This window comes from Heterocephalus glaber, unplaced genomic scaffold, assembly GCF_053883595.1.
Source record: "Heterocephalus glaber isolate CG9 unplaced genomic scaffold, H.glaber_assembly_v1.0 deba00001561, whole genome shotgun sequence".
NCBI lineage: Eukaryota > Metazoa > Chordata > Mammalia > Rodentia > Bathyergidae > Heterocephalus > Heterocephalus glaber.
In genome coordinates this window covers 2356939-2373971 of record NW_028258349.1, presented here as the reverse complement: position 1 = coordinate 2373971, position 17033 = coordinate 2356939, and the positions used below count along the sequence as shown (strand labels likewise).

General features: G+C 40.8%; 1 protein-coding gene across 12 annotated transcripts in view; it reads right to left on the bottom strand.

The window, feature by feature from the left end:
- Positions 1-1505: 1505 nt before the first annotated feature.
- Cfap126 (cilia and flagella associated protein 126) overlaps positions 1506-17033 on the bottom strand; it is a 38958-nt gene continuing 23430 nt past the window's right edge. For 9 of the 12 annotated variants that reach the window (XM_087190892.1, XM_087190894.1, XM_087190893.1 and 6 more), the window contains 5 exons: positions 4488-4652; positions 3291-3353; positions 2993-3073; positions 2244-2420; positions 1506-1883 (listed from right to left, as the gene is read on the bottom strand). In XM_087190892.1, coding sequence (XP_087047018.1) covers positions 1584-1883; positions 2244-2420; positions 2993-3073; positions 3291-3353; positions 4488-4514 — 648 coding nt within the window. In that variant the 5' untranslated portion in view covers positions 4515-4652 and the 3' untranslated portion in view covers positions 1506-1583. Of the gene's footprint in view, positions 2154-2243; positions 2421-2992; positions 3074-3290; positions 3354-4487; positions 4656-16345; positions 16533-17033 lie in introns of those variants that run through there. The other 3 variants (XM_087190886.1, XM_087190888.1, XM_087190895.1) reach the window with 3 other exon arrangements.

Genomic DNA, 17033 nt, shown 5'->3' with positions numbered 1-17033 from the left:
ATTTTGAAGCCTGAGGCAGGAAGATGGCTGCAAGTTCGAGGCCAGCCTGGGCTACATAGTGAGTTCAAGGTCAGCCTGAACTACACAGCGAGACCCTGTCTCAAAACAAGCAAAAAAAAAATAAGTTATAATGGGAAAACTTGCTGCTTTTTTAATCCATATAGGTCAGGCTTTTGGATCCCTCAATCCCTTGGCAGGGGCACTGTCTTGATAATCTTTGCAAACTCTGTGAAGAGATCTATGTCCTTCTGAGGTATTGGCCAACTAGTTAACTATGGCTTGGAGAGAATGACTGTGGCATTAGCTGTTTTCAGTTGGGCAAGAAGACCTTGCTTAGGTAAGACAGTGGGATCTGCTGCCTTCCCAGTCTATCCCACAGATATGGTCCTTATTGCTAGACGGGTCCTCAGAAGTCTGGTGATCTCCCTCCAGCTTATCCTACTCTCCGCTACTTTGTCCTCTGAGTGAGGGACAAGTGTTCACAAGGGAACTCTTTGGCATTAGAACTGGGGAAACATTTGTCAGGGGCCGGTAAGATGCAGAATGGGGTCAATGATAAACATATTTGGGAAGGTGCAAAATAGGGGACATTTTGACTTTTTTTGGTGGCTTTTTACCATTCCATTGACTGAAGGAGGAAGGGGGTAGATAGCAGAGTGTAGTGTTTTTCTGCCCTAAATTTCTACTTACCACTTTACTTTTCTTCTGTGTCTTCTATTCACTCCATAGCTTCAGTTTTCAAAGCATATGTACTTTTGCTTAGATGTAAAGTGTTAAATAGACAAGGATACCATCTTCTGGCTTTGATGTGCTGGGGTTGGGGGGGGGTACTGGAGTTCAAACCCAGGACCTCACACATTCTAGACAAGTGCTGTACCATAGAACTACATTCCCAGCTCCTGCATCCCTTTTTTTTTTTTTGGTACCAGGACTCGAACTTGGGTCCTTGCGCTTGTGCAGCAGGCAGTAAAACCACTGAGCTAAATCCCTGGCCCTCCCTTTTCTTCTACTATCTCTGAACACACACACTTTTCCTAAACAGTTTTAATTTTGAAGTTGTTAACTGTGCATACTCAGGATGAAAAACGAAAGGGTAAGAAAAAGGACTAATTCTTTAAGGTTGTGCCCTTTTACTGTGATCAGACCAGTTTTCTCTTGGTCATTTCTGGAGTATAACTGACTCAATCCTTGTTAAAATTTGTTACACTGGGCCTGGGATTTAGCTCAGTGGTTTCTCCGCCTGCTGCGCAAGTGCAAGGACCCGAGTTCGATCCCTGGTACCAAAAAAAAAAAAATGTGTTACACCTCAGGCTGGGGATTTAGCTCAGTGGTGCTGCCGCCTGCCTCACAAGCGCAAGATCCCAAGTTCGATTCCTGGTACAAAAAAGTGTTACACCTCAACCACTGTAGTGTTATTTTCCGTACTCTATTTCCCCCAACCCTCCTAATTGATTTGTGAGAGGCAGCCATAGCAGGAGAAAATCCACATCAGGAAGATTCAACAATGTTTGTTGTCCAAATTTGCCTTTATTCACCCCATAATTTGTTTCACATTTCTGCCAAGGGATCATGTTTACTTCAGTTCAGACTGGACAGACTTTCTCAGTGTGGACCCTCGATCCCCTCTCAAGTTCCAGGTTTGCAGAATCAGCTGGATTAGGACCTGTGTCCAGGCACACAGGGCTTCCCAATGGGCTTTCAAAAGAGTTGCATGGGATTTGGGGGCCTGGAGTATGACCTGCAGAGGGGTGTGAACTTCGGGATTCATCTAGGGAATCAGGATTAGCAGTTGGGGAGCTTGGAATTATGGTTGGACACAGTGCTTGTTGTACCATCTTTGTGGTAGACTTCCTGAGTTTCTTCTGACTATCTGGATCATGGGGCTGTTAGGGATAGAGTGGAAGAGACATGTTTCTAGCCAGGTCCAGATGATTCCCAGTCCACCATATAATTAACTCCATCTTCCCATACCATGGGCAAAAGGACAGTTTTCAAATAAAAATAGTTAAATTTGATTCTCCTAACCTTCCCTGAGATTAGATTATTTTCTGTGATGGGGGAAGGGAAATAAAACGTCCTTAGTTCATCCCTTCAGGCCTTGGAAAGTGATTAGGGATTAGATAGGAAAAAATGGATTTGGGCAGATGTTCTCCCTGTTGGGGGAGAGGCATGACATGAGACATTTTTTTGAATTTGAAAGGAAATGGAGACAATAGGGTTTGAGTTTAGATGAGAATAGATACCTTGCCTAAGATTTCAGTGCGCAGCCCATTAGAGGCCTTGAGTAAATCAGGATTTTTCTGTATCCACTTGGTAATTGAGGCACCACCAGCAGTTGTCCGGGCAGTCAAGGTCACCCGAGCAGGGGGTATCTTCAGAGGCATTTGCCAGGTGCCCATGAAGGAACCCCAAGGACTTGCCTGAAAGGAAAAGGGATTCCTCAGAGGGGCTTCTCACTGCAGTAACTGTCCCATTGGCAGGACTTCAGTTCATCTTACTGCCATTCTTAAACCTTTAGGAATACACGGTAATAAAACAAGGTGAAACTACAATCTCCCTCACTCCTCTCCTCCATTTAGGTTATCCTGATTTTATAGCCCCTTCCCTCAGCCAATTTATCATACTAGGGATTGAACCCAAGTTTTTTTTTTCCCACCCAGTACTGGGGATTGAACTCAGGACCTTGCACTTGCGAGGCAGGTGGCACCACTGAGCTAAATCCCTGGCCAGCCAATTTAAATTCTACATTTTAAGGCCAACTGTGGCAAAAGAGCCCCCCACTGCACAGGCATCATCACCTGAAGACATTCTTTATGCAATCATTCATCAGTTTAAGGACTTGTGTGTGCTAAGCACAACTCTGCCCTATTGGATAAACTGGCTGGAACTTGGGGCACTTACCTTACCGTGTGAATTAGACTGAACTTTAATTTTCTAGGTTAGTGCCTCAGTTCTTTACCCTTTTTGATGGGAGTAGAGACGGATATCTCACCTTGGAATGGGGCACAGAAGGCAACAGATGACCACGATCATTGGCGATAATCTGAGTGTAGCCTTCATGGGAAGAGATGCTCTGGGTGGAGGTAGGGGAGAGAAATGCTTGTGGGTGAAAAGAGGAAGACAACAGCAACAACAAAAAGGGAGGAAGTATCTGAGGGCCTTGAATTAAGGGAAGGGGGGAGGAGAAGATGGACACTTAAAGCTAAAAGGAGATAGGTGGTAGGGAATTACAAAGAACATGATGTAAAGAACCATAAACTGGCCTTGTAGGGGTGCTGAATTTGGAATACCTCTTTTATTGGCTTGGCAGGAGACCAGTTCTGCAGATACTTGGGTGAGAAAGCTTTTTCATACTGTGGAGAGAAAGATGAGGAGCACTGTGAGGCCCAAAGGCCCCAGCCCAGGGAGTGATGTGGCACAGTTCCTTAGACTTGAAAACCAAAGGCCCAAACTCTGTCGACACTAACTTACTCTACCGGGGGTCCAGTCTGGCTCAGATGTATGCTGTCCCACAAGCAGCCAGTAGCCACATGTAGCTGTTGAGCATATGAAATGAAATGTGCCTACTCCAAACTGAGGGGCTTGGTTGGTATAATACACTGGATTTTGAAGACTTAGAACAAAAAAAAGAGGATGTAATATTTGAGATTATCATGTAAAAAAATACTGATTAAGAGTTGAAATGTTGGCTGAGGATTTAGCTCAGTGGTTCCGCTGCCTGCCTCGCAAGCGAAAGGTCCCAAGTTTGATCCCTGGTACAAAAAAAAAGAAAAAGTTGCAATGTTTTGCATTTATTGGGTTAAATATATTGAGCTGGGCATGGTGGCGCATGTATGTAATCTCAGCACTTGGGAGGCTGAGCCAGAAGGACATGAGTAAAGGAAGCCAGTCTGGACTACATAGCAGGTTCAAGGCCATACTAAATTACATCTGATAACTGTCTCAAAAAAAATTTTTTTTTTTTTGTACTAGGAATCAAACTTGGGGCCTTGTGCTTGCCAGGCAGGCACTGCACCTCTAAGCTATACCCCCCCCATTTTATTTTTATAAAATGGTACACTAACTTTTAATTTTAATTAATCAAAATAACTTCTCACCCTAAAGAATTCCATTCTTCTCAGTATAACAAAAAAAGTTGTGCTCAGTAATAAATTTTAACAGTTTTATGGAAAAATATTTTCTCTCATGTAAGTATCTACAGAATATCTTTGAGCTTTCTAGTTGACCTGCAAGGCCTAAAATACTTATTCTCTGGCTTGTTACAGAAAAGAATTGCTGACCTCTGGTTTGTAACCTACAAATTTAACCCAGAGATGCCTTTTGCTTGTTTCTGGGGCCTCCCAACTTTATACTATCTCCCAGTGTTCTCAGAGTCTCTCCAGTGATCACAGTTTGATGGGAAGGGTCAGTCCAAAGACAGATAGAATCTGGAAGGCACGATCAAATGTTAAAGGAATATGTTAGAGAAGAGAAGAAAGAGAACTTACCTGGTGGGCACTGTAGTTAGTGGCCATGATTCTGTGCTGTTTACACTTGTTGCCTGGCAACGGCAGAAGGCGGACCTTCTGGGTCTACCTTCCAATCAGGAGTAGGCTCGCTATTTCTTCCCTGGGTCACACAGCTTCCATCCTTTCTCTATGAGACTCAGGCGTCTTCTCATTTTAGAGATGTGAGGGATTGAGTAAACATGAGAAAATTAGCTGAATAGCACCGTTCTCTCTTTTTTCTAGCATAACTTACTTTTGTTTCAAACTCCCAAGTTGTCCTTGACTCGTATCTTTAACCACTTTGACAATCGCAAGCGCCATGTTCATTGGGCAGTGTGTCCTAATGTACCACAGACTGGAGAACCAGAAACAAAAGTTCTTGTTCATTCAACATGGGGACATAGAGCTATACGGCCTTAAACAACTGGTTTCACTTGAGTTCATCTGACTCATTTGTACTGTGGAAATAAAGAGCTTGCTTTTACAGGGTAAGTGAGATAAAGTGAGTAAAGTGTCTAGACAATGTCATAGCATAGCAGTTTAACACCAGTGTGGTAGTTATGAGAGGGTATAACTTGATTGGCTTTGGGATCCACCCTGGGGGATTGGTGCAGCACAAGGCATGGCCTGGGGTGTCACCTAGGTCTGGTCCCTTGTGCTTTCCTCTGTCTTGTCCCTCCCCTTTCCTTTCCTGTTCCCTTGCTCTGCTTTGGAGCTGTCATGAGCTGAGCTCCACCATGATGTTTCTGCCTTGAAGCCAGCTGCCCATGGGCTGAATCCTCCCAAAACATGAGCTAAATTAAACCTCTCTTCAGGGCCCGGGATTTAGCTCAGTGGTTCTGGCTCCTGCTTCACAAGTGCAAGGTCTCGAATTCAATCCCTGGTACCAAAAAAAACCCTCTTCATTTAAGTTTGGGTGTTCAGTATCATGCTTCAGAGAGTGGGAAGCTAATACAACTGGTAAAATACTGTTTATAGGTCCCAATATTTTATTTTCTCAGAGTAACAAGGAATAATATCTAAAAAGTGATTCAAATTTGTTCCCAGGAGGAAAAATATATCCTATCCTCGATCCTTAAATGATTCCTCTCTCCTCCATCACTTTCTAGAATCACAGAGCCTAGAAACAGTGTTGGCTGGTAAGGTGGAATGAGGAGCTGGCACAGGGAGACCCATCTCCCTGTGAGGATGGCGAGATAAGCTAAGTGAAAAGCAGCACATTTAGAGAGTTACATGGATGTCCCAGGACCCAAGCCAAATATCAGTAAGACTAATCAATCTCTCTGTGATTCATCTAAAGTATTATAATGTCTATTTACTGAGGCAGTAAGGAGAATTAACAAGGAAGTAGAACTGCTTTGTCAGTTGTCCGTATTGTAAGATGTCAAAATGGAAGGAAAACACCAAGAAATAAGGTTGTAGCTGGGCAGGTGGTGCCCAGCTCTCTGGGAGACTAAGGCAGGAGGACCACAAGTTTAAGCCCAGCTTGGGCAACTTATCAGAAGGAAAGAAAAAGAAAGGAAGGAAAAGAAAAGAAAACAGAAAGGGAAGGAAAGGAAAGGAAAGGAGAAGAGCAGAGAGGGAGGATAGAAGGAAGGAAAAAAAGAGGAAGGAAGGCAGGCAGAGGCAGGCCTGGAGATGTAGCTCAGCATGAAGGCTTGGGGTTCAGTCCCCAGTACCACAAAAAAAAAAAATTGGGAGAAATAGATAATTGAGCCTAGGAGATAGCTGGGACAACAGGTGTGCACTACCACACCTGGCTTTAAACTAAGAGTTTTTTTTTGGGGGGGGTACTGAGAATCAATAACCTCCTAATAAAATGTATTAGTCACTTTCCTGTGGCTGCAACAAAATACCTGACACCTGTAACTTAAAGAAAGATTTATTTTGGCTCACAGTTTCAGTGTGTTCAGTCCACGGCTGATTGGCAGAACTACACGGCACGGAAAGCTATTCACCATATGGCAGCCAGGAAGCAGAGAGAAAAGGGAGGAGCCAGGGACAAGAGCACGGCCGGGTCGCACCACCTCTAGTCAGACCCCACTCCTACGGGAACAGCATGTTTAGGGCCCCCATGACCCAATTACCCTTCACACCATGAGTCTTTGGGGGCCGTTTTAGATCCTGACCATAAAAAAATGTTTTGAATTTTAGTCTTTCTTCAAATGAAGTGGTTGATTTCAGGTGACTAGGATCAGATTTAATTCTTCCAACAGAAGGGCTCATAAAGGTCCCATCCTGAGGACTGGGAATTTAGCTCAGTGGTTCTGGTGCCTGCCTCAAAAATGCAAGTTCCCGAGTTTGATCCCCAGTATGCCGCCCCCCCCCAAAAAAAGGTCCTATCGCCAAAATAAGCCTTGATATGTTTTCATCACTTCTGATGCCTGAAGGTAGACCACTAGGAAATTTTTTGTGTAGGCTGAGATTACCCCCATGGAAGCACATGCTATAGTCCACTCTATAGGCCGTGTATCAACTGGACCTAAGGGAAGCAACCACAGCACAAATCCTGGAGTCAAATTGCCTAGGAAATGCTGGCTCTACCTTAAGAGTGAGAACTTGAACAAATTAATTTCTCTGGGCCCTTATATGTGAAACAAGGATAATCTTTTTGAGCTTTAAATATATACAACACACCCAGTATGGTGCCTGATGTATTATGAGAGCTCAATAATTTTAGCATTATTATTGGCCTGAGACTGGTAAGAAAACCTGTTCAGTCTCCCTGAAGGGGAGCATTATAAAGTTATGGGAGGACTTAACATTCCAAAAGTAAGATGGTGAGGACCTCGGCTGAGTGGAGCCCCGCTCCGTCTCTGCCCGGCTCCCTGGCAACCAGCTGGTGGATGGTGAGGACCTCGGCCATGGAGCCCCCACCCCCATCCCCGTGATCCACCCCCCAGCCATCAGCTTAGCCGCGAGGGCGCCTGCAGGGCACTCCACACACACACACCTCTGGCCTCCTGGCTGTGCCCCTACCTGGTTCCACACTACAGAGGCCCAGGGGGCTCATAAAGGCCATTGTCCTGGGCTCCAGAAGATAGAACAGAAGTGAACAACAGAAAGAGGGCTTCTCTCAGGCTCCTTGATGATAACTGAAGCCCACTGGAAAAGTGAAGAGAATCTCGGCAAGAAAGGCACATCAGACCACCGTACTTGGTAAGTTGGAAGGATCATCACCTCCCATCAGAACCCGGACTATCTTCAGGGGAAGGGCAGCTGGAACCTGCAGTAGAACCCTGCAGAGATCAACCCTGCAGGAGGACAGGGAGCTCAGCTTGGGACTTGCAGCCAGAAATCTGCCTGAATCTGACAGGTCTGTAACTGGCTTACTGAGACTCATTGACTTGTAACTGCACACTGCTGCCCATGTTATCTATTGTGATGGCAGAGACATACCCTGAAGGAGGCCCTTCATTTTTATTTGTTATTTTCAAAATATTTTTTGCTCTTGTTAATTTTTAATTTTTTCCTACTCTTTTCAAATTTTTTTCTCTTCTTTTTTTTCCCTTTCTTTTCTCTTTTCTTTCTCTTGCTCCCTCACTCATTTTCTTGCTGTCCCACATTGTTTTTCATCTCCCTTTTTGTTTCTGTTCTGGCCCTAATTTGGATTTCTTCTTTATTTTTCTTTTCTTCTCTTGATTGTCATCAGCTTTAAAGGAAAGTAAATATAGTTTCTAGCCTCCCTATTGCTGTTAGGTTGTTCTGTTCTCATCTTTGTTCTTTCATTCTGTCTTTTCCTTTTGTCTTCAATAGCTTCTTAGAGTTTGCATGATCTTCCTGTTTCCTCTGGCCTCACTGCTAACCTTCCCCTATCTGTCTACCTAGCTATCCCTCCTTCCCCAACTCCTTCTAACTCCCCATCCCAAAGCATAAAGTTGCTATATTGAAGAGTTTATTCTCTATAAATATATGTTGGGCTGGTCCTTGATTATGATTTAATTCACACAGTTAAAGATGATAGATTAATAACTACCACAGATTTTCATTTTCTAAGCTATACTTGATGCTATGGTGCTGCTGATTGTATCACGTGGGCTAAGGTGTTGTGATTGATCTAATCAGTTATCCTTCCTGGTATAATGAAAATGAGATAGCCTCAGAGCCATTAGAGACTCAAAACCTAAAGACTAGCTGTATCTAGAAGATACCTCAGAGAAGCAATCATTCTATAAGGGTTCTAAATACAAGCAACAAAGATACTTACAATAAGCAATTTCGAAGTATCAACCCAGGAATTAAACCAAGGACAGTACCATAAACAAAAATGAGAAGACATTTAAGCAAGGCACAAACTCAGACTTCCACCCCTTCAAAGGCAAATTCTGGGGGAAACGAGGTAGAAAAGTCTGATAATCACCCACCTGGACACCCTGAAGTAATAGCACAGGAAGTAACAAAACAGATGAATGAGGCTCTAGAAAAATTCTAAACAGAAATAATCTCCCAGATAACTACAGAGATGGTGAGGAGCGTGAAAGACATGATTAGAGGCTCTAGAACAGAAACACATAAAAAAAGATAGATGAGTTCAGAAACATGCTGGAAGCCATGAATACCCAGCATAAGAAAGAAAGGGAAACCATGATCGGCCAACATAAGAAAGAAATGGAATCCATGAAACAGATTCAAACAGATATCCAGGAGATTAAAAACTCCATTGAAAGTATTCATAGCAGATTAAGCAAATGTGGAGATAGAATATCAGATATAGAAGATAGGATTGTGGTTAGTGACCCTGAAAACAGAAATTTCTTAAAAATAGTAAAGGACCACAAGAAATCAATCCAGCAGCTGCTAGATGATGCAAAGAAGAATAACATAAGACTGATAGGAGTCCATGAAAAACCAGGAGAAAGTACAATTGACATTTAAAAAACCTTCACAGAAGTAATAGTAGAAAACTTCCCAGACAGAGGTAGAGAATTGGACATACAGATAAGTGATTCACATAGAACTCCAACTAGCCATGATCAAAAAAAATCTACACCTTGGGCTGGGGATTTAGCTCAGTGGTTCTGCCACCTGCCTCCTCAGTGCAAGAACCTCAGTTCAATCCCCGGTACCAAAAAAAAAAAAAAAAAAAAAAGGACACCCTGACATATAATAGTCAAGATCCCAGAAACCCAACAGAAGAACAAAATCCTACAAGTAGTCAGAGAAAAAGAAACAAATCACCTACAGAGGAAAGCCCATCAGAATCACAGCAGACTTCTCAACACAAACCCTCAAGTCAAGGAGAGCCTGGAGTGAAGTATTTCAAGACCTAAAAAAAAATAACTTCCAACCTAGACTGTTGTATCCTGCAAAATTATCTTTCCTTTTTTTTTTTTGGTACTGGGGATTGAACTCAGGACCTTGTGTTTGTGAGGCAGGTGGCAGAACCACTGAGCTAAATCCCTGGCCCTAAAATGATCTTTCAAAATCAATAGGGAAATTAGATACTTCCATGACAAAGAAACGTGAGAAATTTCATGAACACCAAACCAGCACTCCAAAGAATTCTAAACAATATCCTAGAAAAAGACAATGAAGGTCACAACTCCATGAGGCCCAACAGAGGGAAGCCACCAGGCAAGGCAAAAAACTAAAGGAAAAGGGGGAAAAATAAATAATAAAAGAGCCAGCAACAGTAAAACATCATGACAAGGATGAGTCAATATCTATCAATTATAACCATCAATGTTAATGGCCTCAATTCACCAATCAAAAGAATTAGACTGGCAGAATGGATTAAGAAGCAAAATCCAACAATATGCTGTATACATGAAACACACCTAACTCAAAAAGTTTTTTTCATAGACTGGAAGTAAAAGGATGGAAAACAGTTCTCCATGCAACAGGAACCCAGAAAAAAGCAGAGGTAGCAATCTTATTTGCAGACAAAGTAGATTTCAGACCAAAACTAATTAAGAGAGACAAAGGTAGTCACTACATCCTTGTGAAGGGAACAATCCAAGAGGAAGAGATGACAATCCTAAATATATATGCACCAAACACGAATGCCCCCAACTATACAAAACAAATGTTAATAGACATGAAAAAACAAAGAAGCACTAATACAATTGTAGTGGTGGACCTCAATACCCCACTGTCACAAACAGACAGATCATCTAGACAAAAAATCTACAAGGAAATTCTAGAACTGAACCAAGCTATTGAACAAATGGACTTAATAGATGTTTACAGAGTGTTCCACCCCACCAAATCAGAATATACATTCTTTTCAGCTGCACAAGTGTCATTCTCCAAAATAGACCACATGCTAGCTCATAGGACATGTCTAAGTAAATATAAAAGAATTGAAGTTAGCCCCTGTATATTATCAGACCATAGTGCAATAAAATTGGAGATCAATAGCATAAGAAACCACAAAACCCCCACAAACACGTGGAAATTGAATAACACCCTCCTGAACAACCAATGCATAGAAGAGGAAATTAAGGAAGAAATTGGACAGTTTCTACAAGTAAATGATAATGTCAGTACAACATACAGGAATCTATAGGACACAATGCAAGCAGTCTTATGATGGAAATTCATAGCAGTGAATGCCCATATTAGGAAAACAGAGAGAGCTCCAATAAACAACCTAATGCTGAACCTCAAGCTCCTAGAAAAAGAAGAGCATGACAAACCCAAAGCTCATACAAGAGAGGAAATTATAAAGATCAGAGCAGAAATCAATCCAGTAGAGACTAAGAGAATGATATAAAAAAATCAATGAATCAAAGAGTTGGTTCTTCAAAAGAATAAATAAAAGCAATAAACCTTTAGCCAACCTGATCAAAAAAAGGAAAGAAAAGTCTCAAATCCATGCAAATAAGAATGAAGAAGGTGAAGTCACAACAGATTCAGCAGAAATCCAGAGGCTCATCAATACCTACTTCAAGAACCTGTACTCTAATAAAATGGAAAACATGGAAGAAATGGACAGATTCCTAGATACATATGAATTGCCAAAGTTAAATGAAGAAGATATAGAAATTCTAAACACCCCAATTACAATGAGTGAAATTGAAAACATAATTAAAGATTTACCAACAAAGAAAAGCCCAGGTCCTTGTGGCTTCACTGCTGAATTCTACAAGACATTTAAAGAACTATCACCATTACTCTTTAAACTCATCAATGAAATTGAAAGGGAACCAATACTTCCAAATTCATTCCTGGAAGCAAGAGTTACTTTGATTCCAAAACCAGGGAAAGACCCAACCAAAAAAGCGAGCTATGGGCCAATCTCCCTAATGAACATAGATGCAAAAATCCTCAACAAATACTGTCAAACAGAATACAGAGGGTTATCGATAATAGCATACACCCTGACCAAGTCAGATTTATCCCAGGGATGCAAGGATGGTTCAACATATGTAAATCAATAAATGTAATACACTATATTAATAGACCCAAGGACAAAAACCATATGATCATATCAATAGATGCAGAAAAAGCATTCTACAAAATACAACACCCATTCATGATAAAAACCCTACAGAAAAATGGAATAGAAGGTCTTTATCTCAACCTGATTAAGGCTATCTATGAAAAACCAACAGCCAACATCATACATACTAAATGGTCAAAAACTGAAAACTTTCACGCTAAAGTCAGGAACAAGACAAGGATGCCCACTATCGCCACTCCTGTTCAATGTAGTTCTGGAAACATTAGCCACAGCAATTAGAAAAAAGAAAGAGATAAAAGGAATAAAGATAGGAAAGGAAGAAGTTATACTGTCATTATTGCTGACGATATGATTCTTTACATAGAAGACCCAAAAAACTCTGCCGAAAGACTTCTAGACTTAATTGACAGATTCCATAGAGTAGCTGGATACAAAGTCAACACTCAAAAAACAATAGCGTTCTTATACACAAATAACAGACTCACTGAGAGAGAAATTAGGGAAACAATTCCTTTTACAATAGAGTCCAAAAAAAAAGAAATATCTAGGAATCAAGCTAACAAAGGAAGCAAAAGACCTCTACACTGAAAACTATAGCACTCTGAAAAAAGAGTTTGAAGAGGATATAAGAAAATGGAAAGACATCCCTTGTTCCTGGGTAGGAAGAAACAATATAGTGAAAATGGACATACTTCCTAAGCTGCTATACAGATTCAATGCAATCCCTATTGAAATTCCAACAGTATATTTCACAGATCTAGAGAAAACAATCCAAAAATTCATTTGGAACCAGAAGAGACCTAGAATAGCAAAAGCAATTCTAGGCAACAAAGACATGGCTGGGGGCATCACAACCCCCAACTTGAAACTATACTACAAAGCTGCTGTGATAAAAACAGCGTGGTCCTGGCAAAGAAACAGACTTGAGGACCAGTGGAATAGATTAGAAGATGCAGAAACAACTCTAGACGTACTCAGCCACCTCATCTTTGACAGAGGAGCCAACCACCCTCACTGGAGGAAAGATAGCCTATTTAATAAATGGTGTTGGAAAAACTGGATCTCAACCTGCCAAAGATTAAAACAAGATCCATACCTATCAACATGCATTAAACTAAGATCCAAGTGGCTTAAATATCTAAATATTAAGATAGAAACATTAAACTTTCTGGGAGATAGGTTAGGTAGAACTCTTGAATACATTGGCATAGGAAAAGACTTTATGAATAAAACCTCAGTAGCACCGGAACTAGCAGAAAGAATCAACAACTGGGATCTCATCTTTTTAAAAAGCTTCTGCACTGCAAGAGAAACCACCAACAAAGTTAAGAGACAAACTACAATGTGTGAAAAAAATTTTAGCAGCTGTACCTCAGACAAAGGACTACTATCTAGAATATATAAAGAACTGAAAAAAACCAGACTCCCCAAATTTAAAGACCCAATTCAAAAATGGGCATCTGAAATGAACAGACATTTCTCAGACAAAGAAGTAAAAGCAACAAATAAACATATCACAAAATGTTTAACATCACTGGTCATTCGAGAGATGCAGATGAAAACAACACTGAGATTCCATCTCACTGCAGAAAGAATGGCTGCTATGAATAAATCAACCAATAACAAATGCTATCAGGGGTGTGGGGAGAAAGGAACCCTTCTCCATTGTTGATGGGAGTGCAGACTGGTGCAATCACTGTGGAAATCAGTATGGAGATACCTCAAAGAACTAGGACAGAAAGTCCCATTTGACCCAGCTATTCCCCTGGTGGGTATCTTTCCAAAAGCATTAAAAGAATCATACCACAGTGATATATGTGCACCCATGTTCATAGCAGCACAATTTGTAATAGCTAAAACCTGGAAACAGCCCAAGTGCCCATCAACTCGAAACTGGATAAAGAAAATGTGGTTTTTAAAAATAAAATGGAGTACTACTTAGCCATAAAGAACAAGAAACTAGAGACATTTATAGCTAAATGGATGCATATTAAGTCCATATGCATAAGTGAAATAAATAGGACACACATGTGTAAATACCAAATAGTTTTGGGGCTGGGGATTTAGCTCAGTGGTTCCGCAGCTTGCTTTGCAAGTGCAAGGACTCAAGTTCGATCCCCAATACCAAAAAAACCAACCAACCAAACAAACAAAAAAACTGAATACTTTCTCTGGTGTGAGAAACTGAAAGTGTAAATAAGGACTAAAATGATTAAAACAAATAATTGATAATTTGAAATAGGAAGAAAAGGTCCAAAGGGGTAGGGGAAGTGGGAGGGGCAGGGGAAAGGAAAGAAGGGAAAGGAAGAATTATGAGAAAAGGAAAAAATGGAAACAAAGTGTTTGTAAATAGGGAAGGGTGGAGGGGGTGAAAGGAGGGCTAGGAATGGGGAAAAAATAAGAACTGAGATACATCATGTACAGGTACAAGCACCCAATGATAAATGTAAACATACCGTATACCTAAAATATACCAATAAAAGAATTTAAGTAAAAAAAAATTCCAAAAGTAGGAAGTACAGTTTGGGCCTCAAAAGATGCAAAGATCTGGTAGGTGGGCTTTTTCACCTGAATCATCTCTTTTTCATTGCAGTCATTCTTATTCCTCTGAAAGCCAGCCAAGATGACCGGCTCCCAAGTTGAGCACCACTGAACTGTGAAAGTCCAGGTTGTACCCAGAGAGTCTAATAGCAGAGAATAGAAAGAACAAAAGAATTCTGGTCCTTCTGCACTGCAAAAGAAACCACCAACAGAGCTAACAGACAACCTACAATATGGGAAAAAATTTTTAGCAGCTGTACCTCAGACAAAGGACTACTATCTAGAATATATAAAGAATTGAAAAAAATCAGACCCCCAAAATTCAAAGACCCAATTCAAAAATGGGCATCTGAAATGAACAGACATTTCTCAGACAAGGAAGTAAAAGCAGCAAACAAATATATGAAAAAACGTTCAGCATCACTGGTCATTCAAGAGATGCAGATGAAAACAACACTGAGATTTCACCTCACCCCACAAAGAATGGCTGCTATCAAGAAATCAACCAATAACAAATGCTGGTGGGGTTGTGGGGAGAAAGGAACCCTTCTCCATTGCTGGTGGGATGCAGACTGGTGCAACCACTGTGGAAGTCAGTAGGGAGAAATCTCAAAGAACTAGGACTAGGGGTCCCATTTGACCCAGCTATTCCCTTGCTGGGTATCTTCCCAAAAGAATTAAAAGAATCATACCACAGTGATATATGTGCACCCATGTTCATAGCAGCACAGTTTGTAATAGCTAAAGCTTGGAAGCAGCCCAAGTGCCCATCAACTGGAAACTGGATAAAGAAAATGTGGTTTTTTAATAAAAAGGAGTACTACTCAGCCATAAAGAACGAAAAACTAGAGTCATTTATAGCTAAATGGATGCCTATCGAGGCGATACTCTTAAGTGAAATAAATAGGACACACATGTGTAAATACCGAATAGTTTCACTAGTGTGAGAAACTGATAGTGTAAATAAGAGTTAAAATGATTAAAATGAATAATTGATAATCTGAAATAGGAAAAAAGGTCCAAAGATGAAGGAGTGAAGGGAGGGGAAGGGGAAAGGAAAAGAGAGAAAGGAAAAACTATGAGAAAAGAAAAAAACATGGAAATGAAATCTATGTAAATAGGGAAGGGTGGAGAGGGTGAAGGGCGCACAGGTAATGGGGAAAAAAATAAGAACCAAGATATATCATGCACAGGTACAAACACCCAATGATAAATGTAAATGAATTGTATACCTAAAGTGTACCAATAAAATGTACGAATAAAATTAATTTTTAAAAAAAGAATTCTGGTCAGTTTAAGTGGGGAGAGACCATAGACAAAAAAGTTTTCCTGCTCTTGTTCTGACTTAGAAGTCTTTAAAATAATAATGATAATGGAGCCAGGCGTGGTGTCAGACACCTGTAATTCCAGCACTTAGGAGGCTAAGGCAGGAGGATCACCGTGAGTTTGAGGCCAGCCTGGAGTTCACAGTGAGATTCTGTCTCAAAAAAAGAGAAAGAAATTGTGAAGTTGAGGGTATGTGTGCATTTTTTTTGAGGGTATGTGTGTATTGATAGATGTTTCCAAGTTGCCTTCCACAGAGGTTTTACTGCCCAGCCATATAGTTCTCAGGCAGACCTTGAAGCCTTGCTAGGCTGAGCAGTGTCCCAAGTTTTCTGTTTTCATCCCATACAACTTCCCAGATATTAAAAACACTAACTATGGTAGCTTGTCTAACAAAGTTATGTGAATTCCTCAAATTTTCATATTGTTAGATAAACTACCATAGTTAGTGCTTTCTAATGTATGAGCCAAAAGTTAGCAACTCAAACTTTTAATGTGCTTTGCTTCTCATGGTAAATTTTTTAAACCAGAAAAAAAGACGAGTACTGATTAATAAAGACTCAGACATCGATTACACAGTTTGACCTACTGAGTCCCTGCCTGCAAGGAAGCCATCGGTGCTCCGGGTTTCTCCTGAGGGCTCCTAGGTGCCTGCTCGTTCCCTCCGGTGTGTGGGGCCAGTGATCAGTGCTGAGCTGGGGACCTGGCTTTTGTCTTCTTCTTGGAGTGACAGGATCCCATCCAACCAAGCTGCTGGCCCAGTTCTGAACTATTCATACCCCTGGTTTTTGTAGATTTCCTCATTGGATCTGAAACCACAATGCCCTACATAGTCAGCCTGGGAGGGATGCATGGCTGCAAAGAGAAAAGTTCTCTTTCAATAGCTAGGCTCATTTTCTTTCCTGAGACTAAGGCTCCCTCTAATGGAGATTGCTGTTACATCTCCCTCCAGCCCTCAGGTGCCACAAAAGAACACTGCTTTTTCAGTGCTTTTTAAAAATTAGTATCTATTAATTTTACTAATACTGGATTTCAGTGTGTATATTTTGGTGATATCCCTACCCCATTACCCTCTACAATATCCTCGACCCCCTATTCCCTTCCTCTTATCTAATTATAATCTCCCTTCTATAATCTCCTTCCTTAAATTTCAAAAAAATTTAAGTTAAATTTATTTTTAAACCAACACATAAAAAAATAAAAATTGTACATATTAATAGTGTACCATGTGATGTTTTAATACATGTATATGAGGTGTGGTCAAAATATATGGTGAA